The following is a 24,528-nucleotide window of genomic DNA, read 5'->3' on the forward strand; positions in this document are numbered from 1 at the left end:
TTCAAAGACTCATACGATCCAGACACCGACTTATAATTATACGCTAGCCCCTAAAAGAATAAGTTTCAAACACAAACTTCCAAGATGATTATGTCTAAGTATCATCATTTATATGTTGACCTTAGTTACAGGTATTCATCGAAGCTAAAATCTACCAAAGACCTAAGGAATAGGTTTTAGAATTTTACCCCAAACACACCATACTCATTCCTTTAGAACTCATGCATTTTTTTCAGTTAATACTTTGTCCACATCAAATATCTCCCCTCATAGGTTCCTACTGATCTTTCAAGACTGAGCTTAAAAATCACCTCTTCCGTGGTGTGTGGGGTGGATAGTAGAATATGATATGAAAGTGGATGGGAGGGAAAATAAAGAGTATTGAAAACTTCAAGGAAAACAAAACAGTCGTCACATATAAAGGAAAACCCATGAGAATAACAGCTGACATCGTAGCTGTTATTTGAAAAATTGAAAACCAGAAGAGCCTGAAGTAATACATCCCAATTCCTAAAAGACCATAATCATCAATCTTGACTATATCCAAAAGTATCTGCTATAGTTGAAGGACAAAGACAGACTTTGCAAGATATAAATATCTTTTAAAAATGTTTTCAACAAACCAAATCTAAAGAAAACTTAGGAAGTAATATTTCAGGCTGAAGAAAGCAATGAGTATAGCCAAGAAACTGAGAAAAGAAACACAAGGCCATAATCACTATGATACCAAGTACCACTTAAAACACAAACAATACCAAAAATCAAAAACACAATGACCACAATTAATACATACACATACTCAAAAAATAACTTTAAATATTAATGGCTTCAATTTTCCAATCAGAAGACACTGGCTTGCTGTACAGAACAAGAAACCAAATCCACCTATCCATTTTCTTCAAGAAACACATATTATCTTTAAAGATAGCCACCACTTTAAAGTAAAGAAGGGCAAAAGTACTCTAATCAAGCTGGACCAGGAGTCAAGGACACATTTCTATCCTAATATCTGACAGCACAGACTCCACACAAAAAGTAATCAGAAGAGATAACTGGGACAATTCATTTTAACCAAGGGAACAGTTAACCAAGAAGACATTAGTATCCTATATGCATCAAACTCTGGGGTACACAATTTCATTTTAAAATTACTATTGGATTTAAAGGCACAGATTAACTTTCACCCAATAATAATAATAGCTGACTTTAATCCCACATTTACCAATAGACAAGTCATCTGAACAAAAATTAAACAGAAAATCATTAGAAATAAATGACACTATACATGAAATGCATATATCTACAGAATATTCCACCCAAACACTAAAGAGCACCCATTCTATTCAGTAGCACATGGAAGCTTCTCTAAAATATGCCACTTCCTGGGGCACAAAGCAAATCTTTAAAACTTCAAAATGATTGAAATCACTCCTTGTATCTTGTCTGACTACAGTGAAACAAAACTTAAAATTGACAGAAAAAAAAACTCCAGTAAATATACAAACTCACGGAGATTAAGCTACTCATTGATGGATAATGAATGGGTCAAAGAAGAAATCAAAAAAGGAAAAAAGGTCTTAGAACTAAATAAAAATGAAAACACAACACAAGAAAACCTCTGTGGCAAAATGAGAATAATCCTACAAGGGGAATTTATAGCACTAAATGTCTACATCTTAAAAAAAAAAAAAACAGAAAAAGCACAAATAAATAGCTTACTGATGCAACTCAAAGAACAAACTAAAACCAAACCCAGCCAATCATAAAAAATAAGAAAAATCAGAGCAGAAACCAATGAAACAGAAAAAATAAAACAATATAAATAATCAACAAAAAATTTAAAAAAACTAAATAATCAATAAATCTATAAGCCTCTTTTCTAGCAGGCTACCAAGAAAAGACTTGATACCCTATGAGCATACACAGGGGGAGGAGGTCCCCCTCAGTCACAGTCATAGGAGAGGGGAGTAAGGGGAAAATGGGAGGGAGGGAGGAATGGGAGGATACAAGGGAGGGGATAACCATTGAGATGTAATAGGAATAAATTAATAAAATAAAATAAAACAATAAGCCTCTTTTCTTTGTTTGTTTGTTTTTTCTTTTTTCTTGAGATGATAAGATTGTCAGGTCCTTGGACAAACTAATCAAAATAAAGAAAAAGAGGACCCAAATTAACAGAAAAATTCCAAATGTTATAGGGGAATATTTTAAAAACCTGTGTTCCATTAAGCTGGAAAACCTAAAGCAAATGGGTAAATTTCTATATTCAGCCAAACCGCCAAAATTAACCCCAAAAGTTAGCAACCTGAATAGACTCATAACAAATGAGAAAATTAAAATAGTAATAAAAGTCTCCCAGCTTAAAAAAAAAAGTAAAGGAAAAAAAAAAGTAAAGAATAGCAAGTAAGCCCACCACAGCTCCTATGGCAACCAGAGTAACTTCACATTGGTCTGTTTTGTAATTTTGATTTTTCTTGGAGGCTTGCTTTAAAACAAAAAGTATTCTAGTATTGTGACAAAGAAAAACTAAACAAATATTTGAAAGCAATTACTGTAGCAAACCGTGTCCATATATTGTCTAGGAGCTAAAGAAGCCACAGGAAGGAAGGAGTTTTGTTACATGAACTTCCCACAGTCCTAATTTCCACCCCATCTCCACTCACCATGATTATTTATCCCAAGTAGTTTGTGTGTGTCTGTGTGTGTGTGTGTGTGTGTGTCTGTGTGTGTGAATGTCCCTGTGTGTATACATGCACAGGCCAGAGAAAAATGTTAGGTGTCCTGTTCTATCACTGTCCACCTTACTCCTTTGAGACAGAGTGTCTCAGTGAGCCCTGAGCCAGGCTGGCAGCCAGCAAGTTCCCAATGAGTCACTTGTTTGTCTACTCCCACTGTGACCCCACCCCCACCCCCAAAGATCAGGGGCACAATCAAGCACAGTTATGTGTAACCTTTTACATGAGTGCTGGGGATTTGAACTTAGAACAGGCTGCTCTTAGTGACTGAGCCACCCCATCCACTTACACAACTGCTGAGATTCCTCATGTAGAGGGCCAAGATGAAGGAGGCTGCAGCTAGCTTTGAAGGCTTCTCTTGGATATAGCCATATTCCGTCAGGGTTAACTCACAGATGTATCGGGACAGGGTTAGTGTCTTCATGCTAGCACTGATATACTAAAGGCAATAAGAAGCGTCGTTAGCAACCAATTCAGAAACACAGTAGCAGGCAGAACAACCCCTTTCAAGGTACCTCATCCCTAGTCCACATGACTTTCTGTTTCAACCATGTACTTCTGCTGCCACGACCCATTTTGCAGACTCCCGCCTACAAAAGTGCAGACACTCTAGAATATTATACTGGAACGGGGATTTGCTGTCTTTAAGGCTCCTAACTTATCAAGTGTGTAGCCTTTCACTTTCCCTGCTGTTAGTAGTCATCCTTTGGAGGGTTAAAGTCTCCCAACAGTGACTATGCACATTGTCCTACTGTAGGAGATGATCCAAAAATTCCCTTCCTTCTTATGTTTGAAAAAAATTTAACTTATAACACACATCAAACAATTTCAGGATACAACGAATAATTATAAGGTGATCTCCCTCCACAACCAATACTCAACTAAGGAAAAGAATATTGCCAACATTGCCCCCAATCATATTCACCCGGTCCTGCTCAGAGAATATTTTTACCTCATTCCCTACTTTGCCCTAACCCTAAAACCTTGTAGGCACACCAGAGGAATCTATTACTTGCTCCACCCCAAGTGTCTGATGAACAACCTTTCGCCAAGAAGTCTGTCAACCACTTTGGATATAGAAAAGATCAGTCCACAGGTCAAAATAACCAAGCTGTGCCTCCCCCCTGTTACCGAAGCATATCTCCGTAGAAAATTATATGCAGTAGGAATATTGATGTCAAAGTCCAGGGTTTTCAGGATCCTGACTTCCAAGGAAAGCATATCCTGCTTCTTATAAACATTTTCACAAATGAAAAAGAACTCTTTCAGGGAAGGTGGATAGGATTCCTGTGGATGGAAAGGAGACACAATCATGTTTATAGACATCCTTTTAGGCTATAATTAGCATAGAATTAGGAAGAAGGGGATAGAAGTGAAGGATAAGGAGGAGTCAACACTATTTCCAGCCATAGACTTTGAGGGCAGATCTAAGAGTCAGTTTTAGTTATTTTGAATGGCTGAATGTGACTTGAAATCTTCCTCCCTTAGTCTAGTTTTCATAGTTCCAAGAGGTATTATGCAAGCTGCCAAAAGAGGGAAGCAATCAATAGTCCTACCCAACCAGGGCATCTATGAACCACAACAACGACCAGCACAGCAAAATATCGCTAAAGTGCAATAGTGACACTTCTACACTTCCACCCCAGTTAATATATCTACAGTAAAACTCCTGCACATCAGGTTCAGGGAATATTGTAAGAAGAGAGATGGAAAGACGTGTAAAAGACAGAGGACCTGGAAAGCTGCTGTGAGGTGTGTCTTATAAATGAAAGGAAAGTCTATATCCATGAAATCATAACAATATGGCCACCTAAAATCAAACCTGAACAACGGCAATACCAACAGACATGCTAATGTGAAAAGAGGAAATCTCACAGGCCCTGCTTCTACACAAAGAACCACAGGCAATTAATAACTGCTGAGAGAGGGAGAATTAGTCTTCCTCAGAGATGGTTCCCTTATTTGGCTATCCTATACCTAGAGGTCATCCCTGAAAGCATGTACATACAAGCAACATTAAACGGACTCAGCAGGTTGTATTTTTATATTTATGTGTATATGTAAACAATAGTAATCAAAAAAGAGGCAATTAATTTGAAATGAAGTAAGAGGTTTTGGGGATGGAGGAAAAAAAGGAACTGTGTAAATAATGTAATTACATTTGAATTAAATTTATAATTTGGGGTTAGACCCCACCCAGCCTTTCTCTAGCCTGCCTATGGACACTTGATTTTTGACAAAGAAGCCAAAACCATACAATGGGGAAAAAACATCTTCAAGAAATGTTGTTGGTCTAACTAGCTAGATGTCAGCATGTAGAAGAATGCAAATAGATCAATATTTATCACCCTGCACAAAACTCAAGTCCAAGTGGAGCAAATACTTCCACATTAAAACAGATACACTAAATCTATTAGACGAGAAAGTAGGGATCAGCCTTGAACTCATTGGCACAGGAGACAACTTCCTGAACAGAACACAAATAGCTCAGGTTCTAAGATCAACAATAAAAAAATGGGACCTCATGAAACTGAAAAGCTTCTGCAAGGCAAAGGACACTGTCAATAGAACAAAACAACAGTCTACAGACTGGGAAATGCTCAACATCCTTAGTCATCAGGGAAATACAAACTAAAATGACTCTGAGATTCCATCTTACACCCATCAAATGGCTAAGATTAAAACCTCAAGTGACAGCACATGCTGGCAAGGATGTGGAGAAAGGGGAACACTCCTCCACTGCTGGTGGGAGTGTAAACTTGTACAACCACATTGGAAATCAATCTGGCGCTTTCTCAGAAAACTGGGAGTAATGCTACTATAAGACCCAGCCATTCCACTCCTGGGCATACACCCAAAAGACTCTCCATTATACCACAAGGGCATTTGCTCAACTATGTTCATAGCAGCTTTATTTGTAAAAGCCAGAATCTAGAAACAACCCAGATGTTCCTCATTGGAAGAATGGATAAAGAAGCTGTAGTACATTTACGAATGGAATACTATTAAGCTAATAAGAACAAGGATATCATGAAATTTGCAAGCAAATGGATGGAACTCGAAAAGATCATTGGGAGTGAGGTAACCCAGACACAGAAGGATACACCTGGTTTATACTCACTTATAAATGATTAAGAGCCATAAAATACCGGATTACCATGCTACAATGCACAGACCCAAAGAAACTAAGTAACAAAGAGGGATCAAGGGAGGATGCTTGAATCCCACTAAGAAGAAGAAATAAAATAGGCACCATGGATATTGGAAGTGGAGGGAGAAAGGCCACAGTTTGAGAGAGGAGGGTGGTGAGGGGAAGGAGAGGGGAATCAGGTGTGGCAAGAGCAGGGATGGGGGGTGAGAGGGCTGGGAGAGAGAAGGGAAATTGGTGTTGGGCATCTCTGGGAAAAGTTAGCAGTGGGAGATAATGAGACTGAAGTGGCCACATCCTGTATCCAAGCAGGACTTCCAGTCGGGGAAGGGGTACATCAACCCACCCACAAAACCCTGGACCGAAAATTCGTCCTGCTTACCAGATGCGCAGGGATAAAAGATGGGACAGAGATTGAGGGAATGTCCAACCAATGACTTGCCCAACTTGGACCTACACCATGGGAGAGAGCCAACCCCTGATACTATTAATGATCCTCTGCTATCCTTGCAGACAGGAACCTACTAATAACTGTCATCTGAGAGGCTTCATCCAGCAGATAATGGAAAAAGATACAGAGACCCACAGCCAAACATTAGGTGGAACTCAAAGAGTCTTGTGAAAGAGTTAGAGGAAGGATTGAAGGATCTGGAAAGGTCAAGGACACAAGAAGACCTACAGAATAAACTAACCTGGGCCCATGGGGGCTCACAGAGACTGAGCCACCAACCAAAGGGCATGCATGGACTGGGCCTAGACTCCCTACACATATGAAGTTGCTTGGTCCTCAAGTGGATTCCTTAACAACTGGAGCAGGGGCTATGCGATTTAGACTCTGGATTCCATTTCCCTAGCAGAGCTGCCTTGTATTGCTTCAGTGAAAGAGGAGGCACTTAGTTACGATGTGACTTGATGTACCAGGGTAGGTTGCTATCCAGGGGGTGGAGGTGGGGGAGGGAGTATCAGGGAAGTGGGTGGGAGGGTGTGACTGGGCAGAGAGGAGGGAGTGGGGTTGTGATTGGGATGTAAAATGAATAGATAAATTAATTAATGAAGAAAAAAGAAAAATTATATAATTTAAAAAGCTCTTTCAGGGGCTAGAAAAAAAGGCTCAGCAGTTAAAAGTATCTACTGCTAGTGCAGAGGACCTGACTTTGGTCCCTAGTATCCACACCAATTGGCTCACAGCTGCCTGCAATTCAGCTCCAGAGACATATGACACTATTGATTTCATGGATATTTGTACTCACATGTGCAGACTCCCACACAGACATATACACATTACTAGGAGATAAAAGTAAAGCATTTTTTAAAAGTCTTCTAGCATTTCTAAATCCCATAAGGGGAAGATATCCTTCCTCCCTAGGCCTTAATAGATCCTTTCTTTACTGAACACAAGAGGAGTTCTTCTGGTTCCAAAGCTCGCTAAAAGTACCCCATCCTCCTCTTTGCTTTTCTTCTTACTCTACCTAGGCCCAGCCTTTAAAGCTGAGTGTAGTTGTACTAATGATAAGTACAAAACAGTACCTGAGCAGGGAAGGAATGAGATAGGTAGATACAGAGAGAGTAGAGAAAAAACAGAAAGAAAGGGAAAAGTAGAAGAGGGAAAACACACACACACACACACACACACACACACACACACACACACACACACACACGAGCCAGCAGACACACCAAAAGAAAAAAAATAGTTCCAAAGGTTTTTGAACTTTTTTTTTTTTTTTTTGGTTTTTTTGAGACAGGGTTTCTCTGTGTAGCCTTGGCGGTCCTGGACTCGCTATGTAGACCAGGCTGGCCTTGAACTGACAATGGTCCGCCTGCCTCTGCCTCCCGAGTGCTGGGATTAAAAGCATGAGCCACCACGCCAGGTTGGTTTTGAACCCTTTAATAGAAATTGCTATCTCCAATTCTTCTTAAGTAGTAAAATTCTTCTCTTAAGCCCTAGTTTGATACTACTGACATAATTGAAGGGAAACTTGAAGAATTGAACAAGATCGTTAAATACCTAAATAAAGGAAAGAATTAGAGAGGTTAGCTACACAGATTTTGGTCATGAAGAAAAGACCAGTAGTCTTTATACTATTATTTCAAAAATAACTATTCCTCCTAGACTATTTTAGACTTACTATAATCTGCACCAAACCATTTTCTATTGTCTCCAGCATCTACATTTATCATTATAGGTGCAGACAGGATGTAGTTGGTAGAACAAGAAAAACTTGGGGAGAGGGCAAGAAATCATGAATGAGAAGGAAGCTTTTTTTTTAACAGAACAACCTATTAAATTAGGCAGCTTTGCCTATAACGTATCTTCAAAGACTAAACAAGTGAACCTTTCTGATGCTATGACAAATATATCACAAGTGCCAACCAAAGACTGTCCAAATTTAAAGAAATAGACCAAAAAAACTGGTAAGAAAGATCTCTCTCTGGAGGTAAGGGTAGGTGGGTCATCGTGAGTTCGAGGACAGCCTACAACAGCCAAGACTGCACAGAGAGACCCTGTCTTGGAAAAAAAAGAAAAGAACAAAAGAAAAAAGATCTGTCTCTGTCTGTGTCTCTCTGTCTGTGTCTCTCTGTCTCTCTGTCTCTCTCTGTCTGTCTCTCTGTCTGTCTCTGTCTCTTTCTCTGTCTCTCTCTCTCTCTCTCTCTCTCTCTCTCTCTCTCTCTCTCTCTCTCTCTCTGTCTCTCTCTCTCTCTCTCTCTGTGTGTGTGTGTGTGTGTGTGTGTGTATGTGTGTGCGTGTGTGTGTGTGTGTGTGTGTGTGTAGACATAAATGAATTTATAGAGATGCATATACAGAGTTTTTCTTGTGTATAAAAACATATGCATATCCATTCTGTTTAGGATGGATATTTGATACGTTCCCCTCAGACCCTGAGGATTCAGACTCACCTCTAATTTGGCGGCAATCATGTAGGCAGTGGAACCAAGGAGTTGTAGGTACTTCTTCTTGCATTGTGCCTTCATTAGGTAGAGATCCACTATCTTCACTGCCAAATACAGGGTCTCATGACTCATCTGAAAGCACATCTGAAGGAACACATAAGACAGGGATCTGAATATTTTCCAAACAAATAGCCACCTCCAGAGAAATCTAGGAACCTTGACTGCCTGGAACATCAAGAATAGCCCTAGACAGTTTGTACTCTGCAGAGAATGTGGAAACTGCTTCAGCAAGGTACTGACACATACCACTGTGTAGCCCCTTTAAGGACCGTGCAATGACCTGTAATTATCCTTTGGACACATACTCAACATTACAAGCTAGAAGGAAAAGTTCTGCCTTACCTATGAGTGCTTTGAGTCCACATATCTCTCTCTCTCCTTAATGTCTAATACTCAGATGTTCCTGCTTTCTTTCTTTATTGGTAACTTGTACTCTCCACAGAGACAGTGTGTCTTTAGTTCTAAAACACGGAGAGAGGGCTAACAGGTCCATCTTCTTTTGGAGAAGTTCTAGTAAATAATTATTTTTCTTTTCTAATCTATAGAGGCAACTCACTTTTTTTTTTAGTCTGTTGTCCCTTTCATCTCCAAATTGTCTCCCTGTTCCACATTTAAGAACACCTGTGAACACATTAGGCTCACCCAAATAGTCTGAGATCATTGGCCTATCTTAAACTCAGCTGATTAGCAACTTTAACATTTCACAGGTACTGGGGATTCTAGCATGGGCATTTTATTTTGCTTTCCAAAGTATCAAGATGAATGTCTTAAGATAGAGATGGGAAGGCAAATCTCATGGCTACAATCTCAAGTAGCAAATGGAAACCAGCTAACGACTAAACAAATAAATAAATGATGCTAGGGATGAGAAACAGTATCTAAGGATAAACCTCTGTGAAAAAAATAGCACAGCCAATATTTATATTGCTTCCTTCTAGTACACACAGCCACTTATTCCTGCATGCTGGTATTAAATGTAGCATATAGATACGTGGATAATAAACCTGCATGTTTTCATGTATATGTGTGAGTGCACATGTAGGGCATGTATGTGTGTGCACATGCATGTAAGAGGCCGGAGGTCAATATCAAGTGTCGTCCTCAGATGTTATCTACCTCAGTTTTTGAGACAGTCTCTGCTAGGCCAGGCAGCCAGCGAGCTCCAGAGAGCTGTCCTTCCTCACCTCTCCGGTGCTGGGATTACAGACAGACACATGTGCATGCTCAGAATCTACTCAGGTCCTTAAGCAGCATAGAGCCTTCTATCCTAGTAAATGGGGCATAGAAGACGATGGAACCAAGTCCTTTCATGCTACATTCGTGCTGGTTACAACTTACAGTTCCATAAGACCTGGTGTGAAGCCATTTGTAGACAATTTACTACTGAGAGAGTTAGCCCTTTCAATAGGCTGAAGAAAGCAATCAGCTCTGATACTTATTAAACTCTCTCAGAAGCAAGATTGCAGAGAGGATAGAAGCTTCCAGGACTAGACCTTAGGTTAGCACAAGGGGGTAGTTAGCCTCCCAAACAACAATTGAGCCAGGAGAACAAAGAACAAAATTACTTTTACATATCTAAATAATAAATTCCCAGAATTCAGGAACTACAGTTTCTTCATCTCTGTAGATTCAGTATGTTTTTGGCATTCTGATTTGAACTGCAAGAAAGAACGACAGCTTCTTGAGGTAACAATTGCCAGGCATACCTGTACCTCCACCAACCAGTCCACAACAATAGCCCTCAAGTCATTGGAGAGTTCAGCCTGGTGGTCCATGTATTTCTCGATTATGAACTTTTCCTGGCATCAATGAAAAAGAAATGTTAATGAACTATTCTTGTACTTCAAAATTTTGACAGTTAACTTCTTTTTCATGTTTCCAGCTCACAATTTTCAACTGGTATGAGATATGAGCATATCCTTTTCTGAACAAGTTCCAGCTATCTTTGATGAATGGACATACAAGATATGTAAGTGTCAGAAGAGATATTGGGGAACCCACCTATGGCTGTCAATAAATACTAGAAGAGTTGCAATAGTTCTTCACAATTCAGTCTAAAACACAATATCATGCTGGGTAGACCAATGCTTTTTCATCTTTGATGTACATATATGTAATACACAAGTGTCTTGTAAATCCTCATATTTTGATTTAGAAAACTAAGCTTATTTTCTATATATATGTCAAGATTTAAGAGACCCACCAGAGCCAGTCTACCCACCTGCCTGACCTCTCAGCCACCCCACTGATCACTCTGTGGACCATGTGGGAACCTGTGAGCTCAAACTCAGGCATGGACCCCAGAGCTAGTCTAGGATCCACCCTACCCCCTCTGCTACACAGGGATCTCATGGTTAGTCCGAGTACAACCCCAAGTACAGACCTTCAGCTCAGCCTTATACCCCACCCACCTCCACCTGAGGATGGTATAGCATTCTATTCCCTACCTCCAGGGGGCACCTTCCACTCTCACTGAGATCCCAGGCCCTGCTCTCCAAGGACTACCTGTAGAACTGGGTGACTGGGCTCCCATAGACTTCAGATGGTTTACTACTGGGTTCAGAAGTTGCCCCTATTCCTAGCTGAAATGGGACTACTCATGACACTCCATTTGAACATCAGCAGAGTTGCTTCAGTACTGAGCTCCAAGCACCAGTCAGCTGCACCATAGCTTGGTAAGTTGGAATAGCAGCAAATAAAGATCCAAATACCCACTCAACCAAAGTGAGAGCACGTATCTATACCAAGAAAAACTAGATGCCTGTGTCACATCACACAGACACACACACCACACTGGAGTCAATGAATATGAAAAAAATAACCTTAAAGCTTCAACCCTACTGGCTAGTTTTCCTAGTTCTGGGAAATGCTGTACATGTTACCAGGGAGGAATTAATCATGAGTCTTACCCAGCTGTGAGTCCTGAAAGCTATAATAACAACTAGTCTGACAAGATAGTTCCCATGGTACAATAGTGGAGTGAATGTTACAGAAGGAACCAAACACCTTCTGACTGGATTGAAGGCGACTCCACAAGATGCCATACCTGGCACCATAACGGGGGCCAAAAACCAGGGCCTAGACAGACCCAAGGGGAAATCTAATTGCTATTCTGCTAAAAGGACATAGTATTAAAATCAACTAATGATTTAATGCCATATCCATAGGTTAAATTCGTTTCTCAACCCACATCAGAGAAGTTTTTTTTCTTTTAGTAGAAGTCAATTAACTGAGACTCACAGCTGGTCAATGTGATGAAAATAAGACACCAATGCTCAGTCCCAAATGGCTCAGGGATGCTTGTGGAAGAAGTAAAAAGACTAAGAGTCAGGAATGATGGTTGATTGCATTGAAACAATGTTTTCTGGGAATGGGACATATGAATTCACAGTGGTTTTCATAAAACCATGACCAACACAAGCTCTACCCAGATAAAAACCCCAGCATGGAGGGAAGAAGTGGGCATAAATATCCCATCTCTAGATGATGAGCCATTGGCAATTTATAGCTTCTGGGAGAGGCAAAGTAAATTTTCTTTAAGAATGTAACCACATGCTCTGGGGGTGGCCCCATACCCAAGGAATAATAATATGGCCACACATAAGAGACACAAAGTTGAATGCATATAGATGTAGGGATGGATATGAATGGGAATGAGTATGAATATGATCAAAATACATTGCTTGAAATCCTCAAGGTATTAATAAAACATCTTACAATTTAAAAAATATTTCAGAGAAAGAAAAAGACACACGGAGTTGGATGGGCAGAGAAGAAGGGAGGCTCTGGGAGTAGATGAGGGAGGAAAAACCATAATCAGAATATATCAAATCACATATGGTTCATGTGATGAGGTACCACATGATGTCAAACACGCATGGCAGAAAGGAAGCATAGGGACCAAAGAGCTAAATGGTCCCAAAAATACTCTCCATAAGCATTCCTCTGATGATTGATCTCCTCTTACATACCTGCCTCCTAAAGGTTATGCTACTTCCTGGTATCACCTCAAGCTAGGGACCAAGCCTTTGTGGAACATTCTAGAACAAAATGATAGCATGGGAAATCTAAAACTTGTTATCCGATGGCTAGAAATATGGGTATCCCAGATCTGCATCTATGGTTGACAATAGGAAATTGGTACATTATTGTATAACTGAGCCCTTTATCTAAGGGATCTGATGTGAACTTTGAGTGCTCAGTGTCAAAATTGAATCAAAGTCAATTGCGTTAGAGAAATAAGCAATTGTTAGAGACAATGTACAAAATGTTGTATTACCTTTGGATGAAAAAAGCAACTCTAATCCCTAAAAAATAAAATATTACAATGTACTTTATCTGTAAAATAGTACATTGTACGAAAAAATCTATTTTCAAAAAATAAAAATAAAAACTAGAAAACAGGAAAAACATTTTCAGATTTCATCTGATACTGCTATAAGCTAAGACTTAAAAGCAAAACAAAACAAAACAGAGATGTCTCCTGATTTCTCTAAGGCACAGATGGGCCTGATTTTAATATTTCAACTTAATTTTGTACTTTATGATAGGTAAGAAGCAATATACATTCAGTAGAAATATAATTACTGGTTTTAAATTTTGATCTTTTTCAGGGCTAAAAATATGTGTTATAATTATAATTCTCTCTCTCAATGCTGGGGGGCTTCAGCAATCTACATTTTACAGTGAAGTTGTGGCTGAGGCTGGATAATTCAATTTTATCTAGAGTTTATCCTCTTCATACATCAAGAATTATCTGTACATTAGAAAAGACATAGGCTGCAAAATCAGGCAATCAATTCTCTCTAGAAAAAGTGTGAGATATTCCTTCACCATCATATAAAGTCTGATAAACCCTATTTGGTAAATTATCTTGTTCTTACTTGTTTCAGCGAAAAAAAGAAGAAAAATTGGAACTAGTGAATATTTAAACCAAATCTTTTATTTTCAAAAGCAAAGATTACTGCACAAAATTGGACAGTTGAAACAATGGGTGTGATTGTTATACACCATCTCAGAAACATAGGAAAACAAGGAAAAAAGCACTCTAACAGAAGTTACTCAGAGACAAGCTCATTATGACTTTTATGCCTTAGACTGTCTGTCTTAGACTGTCTGATCAGCAGCTAGATGTTACAAGGTCATGGTCTTCTTCATGGTAATCAAATTTTTGTTTCTATTTCAGTTCCTCCATGCAATATGTATGACTCAGGGTAGGTTCCCCTACAATGTAAAAGGGAAATTATAATCTCTACCATCAAGACATTTTTAGAATAATTAAGATAATGTCTACAAATCCTTTAACATGATGGTCAACTCACAATAAGCTACGAGCAGATGTTATACTCTGCTACTGTTATTTCAACATCCTTAGAAGTTCTTCAATTTATATGTAGAACAAGAGAATGCTAAGGAAATAAGACCTTGAAATCACTGTCCATTTCCAGCAACCTACATACCCACCTCTCTCTCCTTCAAGTAACTGAAGATTTCCTCCTCATATACAGAGTTGAGGGATGGATTATTGTCTTCATTTTCAATAATTTCCAGTGTGTCACTGTCATCCAGTATGATTACCTGCTTAGAAATCATCAGAACAACTTTAGAACAAGTTAAGAGAAAGCTTAGCTCAGAAAGAAAGGAAGGAAGGAAGGAAAAGAGCGGAAAAGAAAGAAAACTTTGCCTAATCATACTCATTTCATTTCACTGTCTTCAACTATGATTCCACAATTTTCAAGTATTCTGGACTATCACAGTTCACTTGTTGGCCCTGCAAGCCACAAACTCTTCGGCAATCAATATTTGACTAGTATGTGTATGTTCTGCCCCAGGAACAAGGGATCCTTTATACAACTAACTCCAAGCCTCTCTTCTTATATGTATGCTTATTTTACCTGAATGCTATGTATGTGCACCATGTACACATAGTACCTGAGGAAGCCAGAAGGCATTAGATTCCCTGGAACTGGCATGACAGTTGTAAGAAACCATGTAAGTGCTGGGAACTGAGTCTGAGTTCTCTGCAAACACAGTAAGTACTCTTAACTACTAAGCCATCTCTCCAGCCCCAATTCAAGCCTCTCTCATACCATTTTTTTTTAAATTTCATTTATGTCTCTTGCCTTCTAACATCCCATGCTATACTCCAGTAAATTTGATCTGCTCTGATTCATCTTAGTAGCTTTTCCTGCATCTAAACCTTTATCTAGGTTGTTTTGCTTCTAAATAAGGAATATTTCTCCTTAAACTTGCTAAATATTTAATTTCATTCTTGTAATTTCTAACTTAAATACTTGTCTCCTTAGAATATGTTCATGGCCTTAATAAGCATAAATACTCTCTGATTGCTAAGCTTCATCACTATAAAACTATATATTAAAGATATTCTATAATATCAACTTGACATAAAAGGACAATTTCAAAGAGTCTAGTGATTTTTTCCCATTTTGTGGGTAACCTCAGGGTATGAAAGCTGAGAAAGAGGGGATTATGGATGACCTCTTGTTAAATAAAATCAGAAGGCAGCCAAAGAGATATCACCTCTCACTGAGTAGAGGATCATTCTATAGCATAGTGTACATTGCTTAAGAACACATCAGAAGAACCCTTTGGAGGTACTGGAATGATGGGTCAGTGGCTAACAATACTCACTGCTCTTGCAGAGAACCTGAGTTCAGCTCCCAGCATCAATTCTGAGCAGCTCACAATTGACTGCAATTCTAGCTCTGGGGATTTTCAGTTCTTATACAGGCACCTGAACTCACATGAATAGACACAGACAGACAGACAGACAGACAGACAGACAGACACACACACACACACACACACACACACACACACATTTTATTAAAATACTTCTTTTTTTGAGACAAAGTTTCTCTGGGTAGCCTTGGCTGTCCTGGACTCACTTTGTAGATCAGCCTGGCCTTGAACTCACAGAGATCTACCTGCCTCTGCCTCCCTGAGTGCTGGGATTACAGGTGTGTGGCACCAGGCCCCCTTGGAGGTTAGGGTTGTGAACTTATGGCAGAGCATGTAATTTGTCCTGGTTTCAATATTCAAACCCAAATAAATTTTTCTTAAATTAGATAAAAGCCCCTTATCTAATTGAAGAAAAAAGAGTAATAAATACCTCGGCCTGTCCTTCGCCTGTAGGTGACTGAGAGTTTTTGGAACCAGATTCACAGGGACTGGACTCATGAGGGCTCTTTTCATTTGGAAAGGCAAGGAGTGATTTGGAAAAAGTCTCTTCATCAATAATAACAGTATCATCCAAAGATGATGGATTTGAAAAGGACAACTGGTCTACAGCAGTGAGTCCCTCATCCAGTGCTACTGCCCCTTTGAAGAGGAGATCTGTGAAGGACTCCTCAGCAGTTAATGTCTTCTTGCTTATATCATCTTCCTCAATGTTGGGGTTCTGATCAAAGGTTAAGGACTCCTTGGGGATTTCCCATTCCTTTGAGGTATCCCCTGTTTTAGTGTTAGGTTCCTCCTGTAAGGCCAAGGGTTCCTTCAGAGTAGACCCCTCAATTCTAGGTTTCTCCACTAATGCCAATACTTCCTTCAAGAGAGCCTCTACATTGCTGCCTTGATTCTCTTGTTGGGCTAAAACCACCTTCTCCACATTGGGCTTCTTGATTAAGACCAGTAGTTCCTTCAGGACAGTTACCAGCTGAGTTCTGGGCTCCTCTTGCAAAGCCAAAGGCTCCTTCAGAGTTGCCTCCTCCTTGACGCTGGTCTCTGGCAAGGTCAACAACTGATTGCAGTAATCATCTATGTCCATGGTGGACTTATTGAGGAAGGCCTCTTTGATAGAATTATCTTGTGTGATCAATGACTGTATAAGAGCGACTATCTGCTCAGTGCTGAGTTTTTCCAGACTGTTTTCAGGTTCCTCAGAGGCCTCCTTCTCTATGCTGGGATAGTCCTGAAAGTGCAGTGAATGATGACCATGAGACTCTTCGATATCACTGCTGTTACTCTCTTCCAGTATCTTTTTTAACATGAATTCCTGTTCTAGACCAACAGCTCTCTCTTGGCTTGATTCTTCAGAGGAATGGCTGCCCTTATAAAAGAGCTTTCTTAAAAAGGACTCTTCTTCGGAAACACTGTCCTGTGAGCCAATCATTTTTTTTGAGGAGTCATTTTTTCTACTAGTCTTCTCTTGGAAGTCTAAAGATTTCTGGCATTTATGTGCATCTTCATCAGCAGAACTATAGGGAGAAAATAGGTCTTGAGAGAATAATTCCTTGTCATCATTGGAAGTTGTTGATACCTTACTACATGTTCCTTCTTGACTGGTACTCTCCTTTGAGGCAAATAGTGCTGTGAAGGATAGTTCAGGAGAAATGGAGTATTGTTCACTCAGTGAAGGTGGATTCTGTAGGTACCCAGTGGCAGATGCCTCCCTAGATGGTCCAGGCTTTACAGAGAACAAATTCTTATCTTCATCAATTGTTTCCTGCCTCTCTGACTGTGGTAACCAGGAGACGCATGTGGAAGTAGCACACTTTCTTTTCAGTGAAGATGTATTGTTTTCTTTCTCAAAGGACAGTGCTTCCTTAGTCAGTGACTCTGCTCCTGAAGTGGCTGTCTGTAATACTAGTGGATTTTTCAAATGGGACCCTGTCCCTTGAGTAGTGGTCTGCTGCATCTCTGACATTAAAGGCTTCTTGGTGGAGGCTGGCTCCCCCACAGTATACCATTTCTTAAAAACTGAAGGTAACTGAAAATCTGACTCTTCCTCAACATCATGCTTTTGTGGGACACGGGGCTTCTTCACCTTGGGCGAAACCCTGGGACTGGTGTGCTTCTTTTGTAGTGCATATGGCTCCTGGATAGGGGGATCTTTCTTAGTGGTAGACTTCTTAAAGGACAATGGCTCGCCAGTGGCTGCTTCTTGTGCTGCTGGGTTATTTACAGAATGTCTCCTTTTAGATGAATGCTTCTTGTGAAGGAACTCCTCTGTGCTATGCTGCTTCTTCAGAACTGGAGCTACCTGAAAAGGTAACACCTCCACCTCAGTGGTAGGCTTTTGCAGAGCCAAGGAGGTTTCTACAGTGGATGCCTCCATTTCAGTGATGTGCCTGTCTAGCAATACAGATTGCCCCTGGAAATGGGAATCTTTCTTGGTGGTAGACATTTTAAGGGATGATGATTCATTTGCATGAGTGACTAGCTGAACTCTTGGTGACCTAAAATTAGTGCCCTTTTCCCGAGTGTCATGATTCTTTTTAGAAGAGGATACCTTCTTTGTATGGGTGCTATGTTTCCCTCCTTTGTTTTTTGATTTCTCTAGTAACACCTGTGGCTTCTTAGAGGTGCTTGCCTCCTCTTGAGTCTTATATTTTTTTTGCTGTGATGATGGCTCCTGTAAAAAAGACTTCATCTTAGTGGTAGGATTCTTTTTCATGAGAAGCGGCATTTTAATTAGTGACTTCTCTTTAATACTTACCACATTTAATGCTGATGGCTTATTCCCAAAGGAAGTCTTGTCCCGAAGATTATACTTGTCCCTTTGAAAAGCCTGTTTCTTCTTTTTATATAATGAACTTGAGGTGAGAGTCACCTTCCCGGTGACAGACTTCTTTAAATCAGGCATCTGTAGATAGAAACAATTAACATAATTTAGCCTTTCATAAACAATAGCTTCTGTTGAAGCTGCATCCCTGCAAATAGGTACCTCTTATTCCCTAAAAATGCTACCTTAGTGACAGATGCCTCTTCAGGCTCCTCCTTCCCTTCAGAAGTCATCAGCTCTGTTTCAAACTCATTGTCATCATCAGTCTTCCCCAGCAATGTTAGTGGCTTCTCTGTTAGAAATGTCTCCTGGTGACATTCATAACTCTTTAATGTCTTTTGCTTAAGGCATGCCTCTTCAGTGGCAGGTTCCTCATTTAAAAGTGTCTTTTGAATGGCAGATGGTTCCTCAATAGTTACTGTCTCAGACTTGTTGGGTACAACCAGAACAAACGGTTTCTCCATTTTTGACAGTGAAGTGACATTTCTCAACTTATAACTGCAAATGAAACAAAGTCCAGGTAAGAATGATGTAAGTCCTAGTCCTTACCCACCATTTCCTTCTGTTGCTATGTTAAGTCAAATGGAAGGAAAGAGCTTCATCCCCAAGACAGTGCAAAGGACTTAAAAAAAAAGATGTAAAACATACCAAATCAAGTTAGTAATACACAGTAGAGTTTCTATAGCTACATCCTTACACTTTTTTTTTTACTTTTCCTATGGAATCCATGTTATACTTTCTCACATATGGTTTATTGCCATTATTTATATACAAAGTACCTATTATAATACTTATTTGGATGAGTTATCTGCATATGTATTATTCTCCCATTAGAAGCAGTGATTTACATTTGTCTATAAGCACCATGGCTCAGATAGAAAACAGGTTGAAAATATTACTGTTCAAAGGCTAATGAGAAGTGAGGGCTGGTAATTAATATTGGTGGTATCTAACAACATTCTCTGTACCAAGGAGTATTCAGAGAATGTTTTCTCAAAGAAGGGAGTAGAAAGATCAAAACAGAAATGTATTGCATATGTCAGATCTAAAGCTTTGTTTTTTAAATAGTATTTCATGATTAATAAGGTTAATTTAGTATAATCAAATTATTTGAAGAATAAAAGTCAAAACCAAAACTAAAGGGAAATAAAACCACTATCCTGAGCACGAGGTATAAATGTCTCCAAAGACTACATATCATATGAGTCAGTTCTCATGAAATCTATTGGATGCTAGGGCATAGGGCAACAGCTCTCAACCTGTGAGTCCTGACTCCTTTGGGAATCAAATTATCTTTTTACAGGGGTTTCTTAAGACCATCAAAAAACATATATTGTGATTCATAACAGTAGCAAAATTACAGTTACAAAGAAGCATTGAAAATAATTTTGTAGTTGGGGGTCACCACAACATGAGGACCTGTATTAAAGGGTTGCAGCATTAGGAGGGTTGAGAACCACTTCTGTAGGAAGAATTGGAAAGTAAACTGCTAGGTATAGTTTGTTTTGAAGGTGTTGACAGTTTTAAAAGTTACACTGGGCAAAATGACACTGAGATTCCATCTTACACCCATCAGAATAGCTAAGATAAAAAACTCCACAAGTGACACCACATGCTGGCGAGGACATGGAGAGAGAGGAACACTCCTTCATTGCTGGTGGGAATGCAAACTAGTACAACCACTTTGGAAATCTATCTGGCGCTTTCTCAGAAAAATGGGAATAGGGCTTCCTCAAAACCTAGCTATTCCACTCCTTGGAATATACCCAGAAGATGCTCTACTACACAACAAGGACATATGCTCAACCATGTTTATAGCTGCCTTATTCATAATAGCCAGAACATGGAAACAACCTAAATGCCCCTCAGTTGAAGAATGGATAAAGAAACTGTGGTACATTTACACTATGGAATACTATTCAGCTATTAAAAACAAGGAATTTCCAAAATTTGAGGACAAATGGATTGAACTAGAAATGATCATAATGAGTGAGCTAACCCAGAAGCAAAAAGAGACAAATGGTATATACTCACTTATATCGAGACACTAGCCCAAGGGGCATGTCCCATGAAAGACTTTACTTACCAGGAAAGTGGGTCAGAGGGGAGGACATCCTATTAGGACTCTAGGTAAGAGAAGTATGGGAGAATGGGGAAATAGAAGGATCCAGAGGGTCCTGGAAACCTACAAGAAGAACATTATGACAGGCGGATCTGGGTCCTTGGGTCATGCTCAAACTATGGCACCAGCCAAGGAAAATATAGGCAGTAAACTTCAAACCCCTACCTAAATCTAGCTGATGGACAGGACATTCTCCACCACTGAGTGGAGAGTGACATCTGACTTTCATGCAAACTCTGGTGCCCCATTTTTGACCTACGTCCCCTGGACGGGGAGGCCTGGTGGCACTCAGAGGAAGGATAACAGGTCACCAAGAAGAGACTCGATACCCTATGAGCATATACAGGGGGAGGAGGTCCCCCTCAGTCACAGACATAGGGGAGGGGAGTAGGGGGGAAGCGGGAGGGAGGGGGAATGGGAGGATACAAGGGATGGGCTAACAATTGAGATGTAATATGAATACATTAATAAAATATTTTTAAAAACTGAAAAAAGTTACACCGGGGTACTAGCACTAGAAACATTTTTAAACCACTGTATTATAAGAGATAACAATTAATTAAAAGGAAATGTGTTATAAGATTCTGCTTGACAAAACAAGGCCCTAGCCCTTCCTGATGACATTTAAAAGTCATCTCTCCAGGTATTCAGATAGTCTAGGTATAATAAGAACATACATTGTCTGGAACTAGTCTGTGTCCTCATTTATGTCCTATGTAACCTTGGGCAAATTAATTCAGCACTTCAGATTTCCCACTTATAAAGTGAGGATAAAAGTAATAGCTCTTTAATAAGCTTGTTGTGAAGATTTGACAAAATAATATGTCTAGTGATATTTAAAGAAATGTCAAAAAAAGTTAAATAGCAATAAACTATATAATTTAGATAAAATGAACAAATGTGTAGAAAGTCACAAACTACCAAAGCACATTAAAGAAGAAAATAAAAATTAATTAGACTTGTATCATGTAAATTAATTGAATTATCAACTGAAAAATTAGCCACAAAGAAAAGAGTTCAGGCTCAAATGGCTTCACTAAATTCTACCAAAAACTTAAAGAGAAATTTAAACAGCCAACTCCTGACACTATTAATAATACTCTGCTATGCTTACAGACAGGAGCGTAGCATTAACTGTCTTCTGAGAGGCTTCATCCAGCGGCTGATAAAAACAGATACAGAGACCCAGAGCCAAACAATAGGCTGAGCTCAGGAAGTCTTGTGGAAGAGTGGGAGGAAGGAAAGAGGGAGCCAGAGGGGTCAAAAAGACCTACAGCATAAACCATCCTGGGCCCATGGGGGTTCACAGAGACTGAACCACCAAACAAGGTCATACATGGGACAGACCTAGACCTCCTAAACATTTGTAGCAGATGTACAGTATGGTCATCGTTTGGGTCCCTTAACAATTAGAGCAGGGGCTGTCTTTGACTCTGTTGTCTGCCTTTGGATTGATCCCTCTCCCTTAGCTGGGATGACTTGTCTGGCCTTAGGGGGAGAGAATATGCTTAATCCTGCTGAAACTTGATGTACCAGCATGGGTTGGCACCTATGGGGTCCTTCCCTTCTCTGAGAATAAGAGAATGGGGGAAAGGGGAGGGGTCTGAGGGTGGGACTGGGAGGGGCTGCAATCAGGCTGTAAACAAACAAATACAAACATACATACATACATACAAAAGGTAGAAACATTTTCTAACACTCTTTAAGGGCAGTGGTATTATGATACCAAAAGAACGACAGTATTACAGGACGAATAAACTATAAACAATTACCTCTTATGGCTACAAATGTAAAAATCCCCAACAAAATACTAAAATAACAAAACCAGAAATGCATTTTAAAAGATGGTCCACCATAATCATGTAGATACCCTAGTAGTGCAAAGTTATTTTAACATCCAAAGTTTAAAGGTTATACCATATTAACAGAGCAAAAACCAATATGATTATTCTCAATAGACCATAAAATAATTTGACAAAATTAAAAAAGATTTTATAATAAAAACCACTCAGCAAATTATAAATAGAAATTATATTCTTGGGCTGGCAAGATGGCTCAGCAGGTAAAGGAGGTTGCTGCTTAGCCTGATGACTTGAGATCAACCACAGGGTTGAACATACACACATAAATGCATGCACACATGAATGTGAAAAAATAAAGAGCAAATACTAATTGGAATCAATAAGTTGTTTGTATGGTTGTGTGTGTGTGTGTGTGTGTGTGTGTGTGTGTGTGTGTGTGTGTAGTGAGAGAGAGATAAACAGAGAGAGACAGAGAGAGATAGAGAGAGAAAAGAACAGGTTGATGGATAGATAACAGACAGACTGAAAGATCTGAAAGATGACAGATGAACAGACAGACCAATGGACAGACAACAGACAGACTGACTGAAAGGTGATAGATGGACACACAGAATGATGGACATATGTACAGACAGACAGACAGATTGAAAGATGACTGACAGACAGATGGACAGAGAGAATGATGGGCAGATGGACAGAGAGAGAGACAATAGATGAACAGAGAGACCAATGGACAGACAACAGAAAGACAGATAGATGGACAGACAGAACAATGGACAGATGGACAGGCTGATGGATGGACTGAAAGATGACAGATGGATAGACAGAGAAAACAGACAAACCAATGGACAGACAACGGACTGACTGAGAGATGACAGATGGTCAAATGGACAAACAGAATGATTGATAGATGGACAGACAGATTGAAAGACGACAGATGGACAGATGGACAGACAGAATGAAAGACGACGGATGGACAGACTGAAAGATGACAGATGGACAGACAAGTGGACAGACAGAACGATGGACAGACTGATGAACAGACTGAAAGATGACAGATAGACAGACAGCCTGATGGACAGACTGAAGGATGACAGATGGACAAACAAGTGGACAGACAGAATGATAGACAGATGGACAAACAGACTGACGGACAGACTGAAAGATGACAGATGGACAGACAAGTAGACAGACAGAACAATGGACAGTTAGGCAGACGAATGGACAGACTGAAAGACGACAAATGGACAAACAATAGACTGACTGAAAGATGACAGATGGACATACAGGTGAACAGACAGAAAAATGGACAGACAGACTGATGGACAGACTGAAAGATGACAGATAGACAGACAGACTGATGGACAGACTGAAAAATGACAGATGGACAGACAGAATGATGGACAGATGGACAGACAGACTGATGGATAGACTGAAAGATGACACAGACAGACACACTGATGGACAGACTGGAAGATGACAGATGGACAGACAAGTGGAGAGACAGAACAATGGACAGATGAACAGACAAACTAATGGACAGACTGAACGATAACAGATGGACAGACAGACTGATGGACAGACTGAAAGATGACAGATGGACAGACAGGGGGCCAGACAGAACAATGGGCAGATGGACAGACAGACTGATGGACAGACTGAAAGATGACAGATGGACAGACAAGTAGACAGAGAGAACGATGGACAGATGGACAGACAGACTAATGGACAGACTGAATGATGACAGATGGACAGACAGACTGATGGACAGACTGAAAGATGACAGGAAAACAGACATCGATAACAGATGGACAGACAAACCAATGGACAGACCACAGACTGACTGAAAGATGACAGATGGACAGAGAGACTGAAATATGACCAATGGAAAGAGACAATAGATGAACAGACAGACTGATGAACAGACAACAGACAGACTGACTGAAAGATGACAGATGAACAGTGTGACTGATGGATAGACAGAAAGTGACAGAAAGAGATAATAGACAGACAGACAGACTGATGGACAGACAACAGACTGACTGAAAGATGACAGGTGAATAGACAGAACAATGGACAAACAGATTGATGGACAGACTGAAGCATGACAGATAGACAGACAAGTGAACAGACAGAATGATGGACAGATGGACAGACAGACTAATGGACAGACTGAATGATGACAGATGGACAGACAGACTGATGGACAGACTGAAAGATGACAGGAAAACAGACATCGATAACAG

The 24,528-nt window shown here is 39.8% G+C and overlaps 1 protein-coding gene across 1 annotated transcript in view; it reads right to left on the reverse strand.

Moving 5' to 3' along the window:
- The window catches only part of CCNB3 (cyclin B3), a 54,633-nt gene that overhangs the window by 750 nt on the left and 29,355 nt on the right, over positions 1-24,528 (reverse strand). Inside the window, exons 6-14 of the mRNA XM_084791105.1 lie at positions 18,544-18,856; positions 18,293-18,439; positions 18,086-18,208; positions 15,968-17,836; positions 14,299-14,415; positions 10,542-10,634; positions 8,782-8,919; positions 3,867-4,022; positions 3,025-3,174 (exon numbers count right to left, since the gene is read on the reverse strand). Coding sequence (XP_084647231.1) covers positions 3,025-3,174; positions 3,867-4,022; positions 8,782-8,919; positions 10,542-10,634; positions 14,299-14,415; positions 15,968-17,836; positions 18,086-18,208; positions 18,293-18,439; positions 18,544-18,856 — 3,106 coding nt within the window. The remainder of the gene's footprint in view (positions 1-3,024; positions 3,175-3,866; positions 4,023-8,781; positions 8,920-10,541; positions 10,635-14,298; positions 14,416-15,967; positions 17,837-18,085; positions 18,209-18,292; positions 18,440-18,543; positions 18,857-24,528) is intronic.

This window comes from Acomys minous, assembly GCF_964271855.1.
Source record: "Acomys minous genome assembly, chromosome: 7".
NCBI classification, from domain to species: Eukaryota; Metazoa; Chordata; class Mammalia; order Rodentia; family Muridae; genus Acomys; species Acomys minous.